This window comes from Scylla paramamosain, chromosome 29 (assembly GCF_035594125.1).
Source record: "Scylla paramamosain isolate STU-SP2022 chromosome 29, ASM3559412v1, whole genome shotgun sequence".
Lineage (NCBI taxonomy): Eukaryota > Metazoa > Arthropoda > Malacostraca > Decapoda > Portunidae > Scylla > Scylla paramamosain.
The window spans coordinates 6,571,945-6,581,944 of record NC_087179.1 but is presented as its reverse complement, the minus strand read 5'-3'; the positions used below and the strand labels follow the sequence as shown (position 1 = coordinate 6,581,944).

At 45.0% G+C, this 10,000-nt stretch overlaps 1 protein-coding gene across 1 annotated transcript in view; it reads right to left on the bottom strand.

Annotated features, from left to right (window-relative positions):
* Positions 1–10,000, bottom strand: part of LOC135115205 (protein O-linked-mannose beta-1,2-N-acetylglucosaminyltransferase 1-like) — a 126,023-nt gene that overhangs the window by 46,393 nt on the left and 69,630 nt on the right. The window contains 2 exon segments of the mRNA XM_064031718.1: positions 3,383–3,519; positions 5,718–5,814. Coding sequence (XP_063887788.1) covers positions 3,383–3,519; positions 5,718–5,814 — 234 coding nt within the window.

Here is a 10,000-nt window from a genome sequence, read left to right as displayed (position 1 = left end):
GTGTGTGTGTGTGAGCACGTTATTGTCTTTTGAGTTTTTGCAAAAGAGGTTATCAGTTATACAATTATATAAATGATATTTGTAGCAGTTTTCTTGTATCTGTAATCACTAGTCATGTTATGGTAAAAGATAAATAGATATTGTCAAGGCTCGTACACTTAGACGCTTTGTTCTCCCATCATGATGGTTTTCCAGGGTCACAGAGATGATTAATCGGGTTACCATTATTATTTTTTTCGTCAGTAGTTTATAATTCTTATCAAATTATCACTATTACCACCCTTGAACACGCCAATTACTTCCAAAAATGCCAATAGTTTTCAGTACGGCCTGTAAAACTCGATTAATAGAAAGAAACTAAACAATGCCAATAATTTTCACTAGAACTATCAGGAGAGTCATGAAAACACCCTCGAAAACCCTAATAACTTCCACTGTGGCCTGTTAAACTATCGCTGGAATCACAAAAAATTTTTAAAAACCTTGATAGCTTCCACAAGATTTTGCTACACTGTTAATAAAATTGTATATAAAAAAAATGCCAATAACGTCCACTAGACCAGGTTAAACTATCACAAAAATAATGAAAATACCTCTGTGAACCTCGATATTTTCTACTAAAGCGTGTTGAAGGTGTCACTAGAATTCTGAAAACACCCTTGAAAACTCCTAATAACATCCCCTTTAACCTATTAAACTACAGATAGAATTATGAAAAACATCCTTAAAAAGCCTAATAACTTCGCATAAATACTGTTGAACCAGCACCAGAATCATGACTACACATAAGAGACGCGACCAACTTCCACTGGATCTTGCTAAACTGCCACTAAAAACAACAAAATACAAACACACACACACACACACACACACACAAAAAGCAACTTCCACTCAAGCCTATTAAAAGCGAGGCAGATAAGGGCACGAGGCGAGTGTGGAGATATAAGGCCTATAATCTAATCAGTATAAGGAGCTAACACGTGGACGGGGGCAGGGCAGTGGCGAGGCGAGGCGAGGTGCGCGGGTCTCTTGTAGCGGGAATGTGGTGGCGGAAGTCTTGGGGAAGTGTTTGCCACGTTTCAGTAACTAAGCAGCTTTTTGCGTGTGTGTTTTGCAGGGGGCAGGAACTAAGAGGCGGAGGGAGGAGGAGGAGGAGGAGGAGGAGGAGGAGGAGGAGGAGGAGGAGGAGGAATACAAAGGAAAGTCATACAGCAACAGACCTTTTGGTCCTTGCAACGCCGTTTGGTAACTACTAACTAGCTACAGGGAAGAGAATTGGGGACAGCACAGCAGAACAAGGGGGGAGGAGGAGGAGGAGGAGGAGGAGGAGGAGGAGGAGGAGGAGGAGGAGGAGGAGGAGGAGGAGGAGGAGGAGGAGGAGGAGGAGGAGAAGAAGAAGAAGAAGAAGAAGAAGAAGAAGAAGAAGAAGAAGAAGAAGAAGAAGAAGAAGACTAAAAAAAGGAGGAGAAGGAAAGGGGATAGGAGGAGAAGGAGGAGGAGGAGGAGGAGGAGGAGGAGGAGGAGGAGGAGGAGGAGGAGGAGGAGGAGGAGTTAGTGTGCAAACTTGGGGTTCTCATGAATGTCACAAAGACGAAGTAATGCGGCCGTGCGAGAGAGAGAGAGAGAGAGAGAGAGAGAGAGAGAGAGAGAGAGAGAGAGAGAGAGAGAGAGAGAGAGAGAGAGAGAGAGAGAGAGAGAGAGAGAGAGAGAGAGAGACTTCCTCCTTCCCTCCTCCCTTTCTTTACTCCGTTCTCCTCACAAATGCACTCCTTATCAAAGCTCAGAGGAAGAGGAAGGGAGAGGAAGGGAGAGGAGAGGGAGAGGAAGGAAGAGGAGTCATAACTATCTTAGATCTTAGGTATGAATAACTGACTGGAGGAAAGGAGGGAAAGAGGGAGGAGGGAGGGGACGGGGGAAGGATGGAGGCAAACAGTGGAGATGGAGGAGGGAAGAGAGGAGGAGTAATGTAGATGGAGTAAGAATATGAGCAAAACTCCTCCACATGGAAGAAAGTTGCTTCCTTCCTCTCTTTTTCCCTTCTTTCTTCCTTCCTCCCTCCATTCTTTCCTTCCTTCCTGTACATCGTCTAAAAGAATACTGTTTCATTCTTTCTTCTTCCTTCCCTCTTTTTCTTTCGTTCTTTCTCCCTTCCTTCCTTCCTTCATTCTTCCCCTCCTGTACATTGTCAGAAAGAATATTGCTTCCTTCCTTTCCTTCACTCTCTCCCTTTTTACCTTCCTTCCTTCCTTCTTCTTTCCTGCTCTCATTCATCCCTCGTTTCTTCTCTTCCTTCCATCTCTCCTTCCCTCCTTCCTTTCTTTATTTCTTCTGCCTCTCTCCTTCATTTTATCCATTACTTCCTCCTTTTCTATCCTTTCTCTTCTTCCTTCCATTCCTTTGTCCTCTTCCCTCCCTCCCTTCCTTCCTACTTCAAGTTTCTCTTCTCTCCATCCCTCCTTCCTTTGCAACTTGTCCTTTCTCCTCCTCCTCCTCCTCCTCTTCTTCCTCCTCCTCCGCCTGCTGTCTCCTTAGAAAGCAGCCAGCAAGTCTACCGCACCATCCCTCGCTAACCACACAGCGCCTCCATCTGTGATATGCACGCACCACATTGCACAGCTACCACGCACTCACACCCTCCCCCACAAACAAAAGAAGACGTAAATCTCAACTTTTTCTTCCTACACTCTCAAATTCCATGTGGTTTTTCTATACATAAGGTAACTTGTCATTCTTCGTTTGTACTATATACTGTTTATTCAAGTAACTGTTAACGAAGAACGGTTACCCAAGAAGCCTTGTAAGGGCATGAAGACCTGGAGCTGTTCGAATTTCCTTATGTATATTCAATTGTACATTTTTTTCTTCTTTTTCTTTTTCTTCTTCTTCCTCCTCCTTGTCCTCGGTCAGTTGGTCACATCTCATTTTCTTAATCATCTCTTCACTCATTCTTCCCTCCTCTCTCCCTCTTCCCTTCCCTCTTCTTCTTTTTCTTTCCTTCCTCTCTCTTTTCCTTTATAGATTCCTTTTTCTCATCGCTTTCCTTCCTTCTTTTCCTCCTTCTCTTTATTCCTTTTCCTTTTTCTTTTCCCCTTTACTTCTTTTGTTTATTCTTCAGTGTTCATCTCTCTCTCTCTCTCTCTCTCTCTCTCTCTCTCTCTCTCTCTCTCTCTCTCTCTCTCTCTCTCTCTCTCTCTCTCTCTCTCTCCTGTCTTTAGTTTTGTTCATTTATGTCTGTCTGTCTGTCCATCTATTTATTTATCTATCTATTTATACATCTGTCTATCTATCTACCAGTCTGTCTATGCTTTTCTCTCTCTCTCTCTCTCTCTCTCTCTCTCTCTCTCTCTCTCTCTCTCTCTCTCTCTCTCTCTCTCTCTCTCACCGTGGCGCCGTCCACCGTCACGGCCACCCTGTTCTGGCTGGACAGCACCTCCACCATCAGGGTCTTGGGCGGCGACTCCTGCAGCCTCAGGTTGTTGCGCCGCCCCACGCCCGCGCCGCCCCCATCACCCTCGCTCCCTGCAACACAAAGAGATCAGCACATGAACACGCTGCAACACTAATTAATAATTCCTATATTCCCTCGCTGCAACACAAAAAAATATTCTCTCTCTCTCTCTCTCTCTCTCTCTCTCTCTCTCTCTCTCTCTCTCTGCAACACAGAGATCAACACTCTGCTCCCTGCAACACAAGAGATTACCACATTTCCTAACTGCAACATTAAATGATCATCACCTGCAACACAAATACGTAGATTACCACTGTTTCCCTAAAAAAAAAAAAAAAAAAAAAAAAAAAAAAAAAATATATATATATATATATATATATATATATATATATATATATATATATATATATATATATATATATATATATATATATATATATATATATATATATATATATATATATATATATATATATATATATATATATATATATATATATTACTCAGTAAATAAATCATCGCACTCAGCTCCCTGCAACGCAAGCAAATCAACACTCTGCTCCCTGCAACACAGACACATCGACATCCCGCTCCCTGCAACACAAACACAGCAACACTTCTTTCTGAAACACAAACGCATCAATACTCCTTCTTGCAACACAAACAGTAACACTGCTCCCTGCAACACAAAACAGATCAACATTGCTCCCTGCAACACAGTCACATCAACATTCTTCTCCCTGCAACACAGTCACATCAACACACTGTTCCCTGCAACACAGTCACATCAACACCCTGTTCCCTGCAACACAGTCACATCAACACTTTGCTCCCTGCAACACAGTCACATCAACATCCTTCTCCCTGCAACACAGTCACATCAACACCCTGTTCCCTGCAACACAGTCACATCAACGCTCTGTTCCTTGCAACAGTCACATCAACACTGTTCCTTGCAACACAGTCACATCAACACTCTGCTCCCTGCAACACAGTCACATCAACACTCTGCTCCCTGCAACACAGTCACATCAACACCCTGCTCCCTGCAACACAGTCACATCAACACTCTGCTCCCTGCAACACAGTCAGATCAACACCCTGCTCCCTACAACACAGTCACATCAACACTCTGCTCCCTGCAACAAAACACATCAACACTAACACTGGTTCCTGCAACACAAATACCTCAGCATCGTGTTCCCTGCAACACAAACAGATGACCGTCATCGTTCCTTCTGGAACACACAGATTACAACACACACACACACACACACACACACACACACACACACACACACACACACACACACACGTTCTTTTGCAACACAAGTCAGGCAAACATATGTTTCTCCAAAACACAACATTCTTCCTCCCCCTCTCTCTCTCTCTCTCTCTCTCTCTCTCTCTCTCTCTCTCTCTCTCTCTCTCTCTCTCTCTCTCTTGCAACACAAGTATCGAACACTACAGGGATGAAACGCTGCCTTCAACACAAAAGAAAGACACAACAACACAATAGGAGGAAAAAAATAACATAGGCTCTCCTGTAACACAAAGATAAAGAAAACAACAACACCACACAAGAGAAAAGTAATCACAAATCTCTCTCTCTCTCTCTCTCTCTCTCTCTCTCTCTCTCTCTCTCTCTCTCTCTGTCTAACCAAATTCGAGACATCAACTCAGTGCAACACAAATCGCTTTGGAAAACACACACACACACACACACACACACACACACACACACACACACACACACACACACACACACATACGTGCCGTACAAGTTTACGTCATGCATCACTTGAGATCAACACAAGTGACGCAACTCAAGGGCTTCTAAACTGTACTTGAGACGCTTGGCAATGCTGAGTGTCCCACCAACACAAACAAAAATAAACACGGAAGTATGACAACGATTCAGTACTTGGAAGAAGACAGAAATACATTCTTTTTAAACTTCTTGGCTTCACAAGGAAAAAAGAAGAGGAGGAGGAGGAGGAGGAGGAGGAGGAAAAGACGGAAAAGAAGAAGAAGAAGAAGAAGAAGAAGAAGAAGAAGAAGAAGAAGAAGAAGAAGAAGAAGAAGAAGAAGAAGATGACGAAAAAGAAGAAGAAGAGCAAAAGACTAATACAGTTCCGAAAGTTTGCAGTAACATAAGAAATGAAAAGTAACACTTGCCAGCAGCACACTCTACTCTTGAAACACACACACACACACACACACACACACACACACACACACACACACACACACACACACACACACTCACCCAGGGTAGCAGAAGGTGTTCTAAGTTGCCTTGTCTTGTCCACGATGAAGGAAATGTTAATGGCAATCGTCACCATCAACACAAGCATCAGGCCGCCCTGCAACACAAACAACACGGCTTCACAGAATGTACAGGGACGTGCAGGCATCGTGTTCACAAAATCGTGTGAAAAAAAAAAAAACGAGAAAAAAGGGTTACCAATACAACAACAACAAAATAACTACTACTACTACTACTACTATTACTACTACTACTACTACTACTACTATTTCTCTTTTCACACGATATATAGGGAGTTGCAGGCATCATGTAAACAAAAATCGTGTAGAAGAACATCAAAACTAAAGGGAAGATGGAGGTACAGTGGATTTAATCTGTTGCACTGCACTATTCTGTCCTTCGACCTGTTTACATATGTGGTAAGTGGATAATAATAATCACTACAGTTTTATCCTTGTCTCTTAATCCTAGCTTTAAAACATAAAAGCTAAAACAACAGAAATGGAAAAGGAAAAGAAAATTACGTAAATATTTACAAATGTACAGCGCCGGAGCGTGGTAAGTGAAAACTTCGTTTAAACTCAACTAAATTTAATATATTTTCACTCGTGTTAAAATAAATTCGTGTAAAAAAGCCTTGAATAAACCGAGGCACCTGTATTCTTCTTGACAATTCTCTTTTGTAACTGTCATCTTCATTACTTCCCCCTCCCCTCCCCAAGCTCTCTCTCTCTCTCTCTCTCTCTCTCTCTCTCTCTCTCTCTCTCTCTCTCTCTCTCTCTCTCTCTCTCTCTCTCTCTCTCTCTCCTGTTTCTTCATTGCCCTTGCCCTAATTCTCCGTTACACGTAAAGAAGAAAAAAAAAGATGTAAGGATCACTGGGCATTACTCTTGCACTGGATTGTTGTGCACGGCGTCACACGGCGGAACACACACACACACACACACACACACACACACACACACACACACACACACACACACACACACACACACCGCGCCTCCACCTTCGAACTGCACAAACACACACAACTTTTTTTTATTTATTCATTCTTTTATTTACTTATTTTGAGGGAATAAGGAAACAAACATTAAGTGAACATGTTTCCTTTTCTTTTTTTCCAGTTCTTCGTCATTCTACTTTATGCGTGAGAGAAGGAAAGTAAGAACAGAAGAAAACGGTGTGAGAACAGCAACAGTACTGCGAGTCCAGAGCAATGAAGACAGACCAGCTTTGAGATAAGAACATAAAAACAAAAAGATAAAGCGCAAGAAGTCATCAGGCCTACACGTGATAGGCCCGATACGAAAGTGACGTACATACTTCCCCCTATCATCCTCATCCATAAATTTGTCTCATCCTCTAAAGCTTCCTAATGACTCGCCACATGACCGTCATAATTATTGAGTCTGTTCCATAAATCTCTTCCTATCTCTATTTTTTTTTTTTTTATCTTTGACATGCTTAAACCGATTATTTCTTGTAATACTTTGATTACTGACCCTGAGAACTTTGCTTATGTCATCCTTGCTATATCACCTACGCCACTTAAAGACCTCCCTCATATCCTGTCTTAACCTACGTCTCTATAAGGAATGTGAATTTAAACGCTTCAACCTCCTCTTGTAAGGAATACTTCTCATCCCTTGTATATTTTTAGTCAAGGTCCTCGGTATTGATTCCTAGAAGTCATTAAGCTTTGACATAAGATTCATGACGAGGTCAGACTTATGAAGTGGCAATGAATGGAATACACTCAATAATCAGGTTGTCAGTGCCGAGTCAATAGGAAGCTTAAAAAGATTAGACAGATTTATGAATAGAGATGATAGTGGACTGTCGCGTGTAAGCCTCATAACTTCTTGCACCAACAATTGTTTTCCTCTCGTCCAAGAAATGCTTCAGCACAGAGAGAGAGAGAGAGAGAGAGAGAGAGAGAGAGAGAGAGAGAGAGAGAGAGAGAGAGAGAGAGAGAGAGAGAGAGAGAGAGAGAGAGAGAGAGAGAGAGAGAGAGAGAGAGAGAGAGAGAGAGAGAGAGAGAGAGAGAGAGAGAGAGAGAGAGAGAGTATAATTATATCGTGTGAGAAAAAAATTTCGTTTCCCCAAACACACACACACACACACACACACACACATTGTATTTCACACGGACCAGACAGGCAGGCAGGCAGGCAGGTAGCCAGCCAGCCAGCGAACCAGACAGACAGAAAGACAGACAGACACCCAGACAGACAGCCAGCCAGACAGCCAGCCAAACAGCCAGACAGACAGACAGACAGACAGACAGACAGCCAGCCATCCAGCCAGCAAGACAGACAGACTGATAGACAGCCAGCCTGCCAGCCAGCCAGACTGACAGCCAGACAGCCAGACAGCCTGCCAGCCAACCTGTCAGACAGACAGTCAGCCAGCCAGTCAGCCAGCCAGCCAGCCAACCAGCCAGACAGACAGACAGACAGACAGACAGACAGGACAGACAAGTAGACTGCCAGCCAGCCAGCTAGCCAAACAGACAGACAGACAGACAAACAGAGACAGCCAGCCTGCTAGCCAGCCAGACTGACAGCCAGACAGCCATCCATCCATCCATCCATCCATCCAGCCAGCCAGCCAGCCAGACAGATAGACAGACAGAGACAGACAGATAGATAGCCAGCCTGCCAGCCAGCCAGACTGACAGCCAGACAGCCATCCAGCCTGCCAACCAACCTGTCAGACAGACAGTCAGCCAGCCAGTCAGTCAGTCAGTCAGTCAGTCAGTCAGTCAGTCAGTCAGTCAGCCAGCCAGCCAGCCAGATGGACAGACAGCCAACCAGACAGAGAGATAAACAGACTGTCAGCCAGACAACCAGACATACATACGTACAGACAGACAGACAGACAGGTAGACACACAGATAAAAAGCCAGCCAGCCAGCCAGCCAGCCAGACAGACAGACAGACAGACAGACAGCCAGAGAGCCAAACACTCAGACAGTCAGCCAGATAAACAACCAGCCAGCCAGCTAGCCAGACAGACAGATAGACAGACATACAGCCAGACAGACAGACAGCCTGCCAGACAGCCAAACACACAGACAGCCAGCCAGGTAGACAATCAGCCGACCAGCTAGCTAGAGAGACACAGGCAAACAGACAGACAGACAGCCAGGTAGACAATCAGCCGACCAGCTAGCTAGAGAGACACAGCCAAACAGACAGACAGACAGCCAGGTAGACAATCAGCCGACCAGCTAGCTAGAGAGACACAGGCAAACAGACAGACAGCCAGCCAGGTAGACAATCAGCCGACCTGCTAGCTAGAGAGACACAGGCAAACAGACAGACAGACAGACAGACAGACAGACAGACAGGTAGAAAGACAGACAGACAGACAGACAGCCCGACAGACAGAGGCAGAGAAAGCCAGCCAGCCAGTCAACCAGCCAGCCAGCCAGCCAGCCAGCCAGCCAGCCAGCCAGCCAGCCAGCCAGCCAGCCAGAGAGACAGACAGACGGCCAGGTAACGCAGTGTTTAGCGCGCCCGATTCACAATCAGGAGGGTCCGAGTTCGAATCCCGGGTCAGGTCAGAAGTGTTTGGGCGGACTTCTTTGCAGTGTAGCCCCTGTTCACCTGGCAGTGATTAGGTACCTGGTGTAAGTCGAAAGTTGTGACCTGCTGCTACGTAGGAGAAAGAAACTCTGAAAAAAAAAAAAAGTACATACGGGGCGGCCTGACCATCCTAGGCCTAGTCTACCAGGTTGACCGGCGCCATCTGGCAGCTACAGCCAGCCAGCCAGCCAGCCAACCAATCGGCCAGACAGCACGCCAGACAGACAGATAGCCAGCCAGGCACCCAGCCAGACAGACAAACAGGTAGCCATCCAGACAGCCAGACAGGCAGACAAACAGACAGCCAGCAAGACAGAGATAGATAGCCAATCAGCCAGACAGCCAGCCAGCAACAGACAGCCAAATAAACAGACAGACAGACAGACAGCCGACCAGCCAGCCAGCCAGAAAGACAATCAGACAGACAGACAACCGGACAAATATGAGGTATAAAGCATCATACAAAAGAAAAAAAAAGCTCATGCATACAGATGAAATAATTACACACACACACACACACACACACACACACACACACACACACACACACACACACACACACACACACACACACAAACACACACACACACAGAGTCGTGCATCACTAGGAGTCCGTCACGTCGCTGTCCCGTCACACGCGTCACACACACACACACGTAAGTAACTCCTCGGTGTGGGCAAGTTCTGTATTCT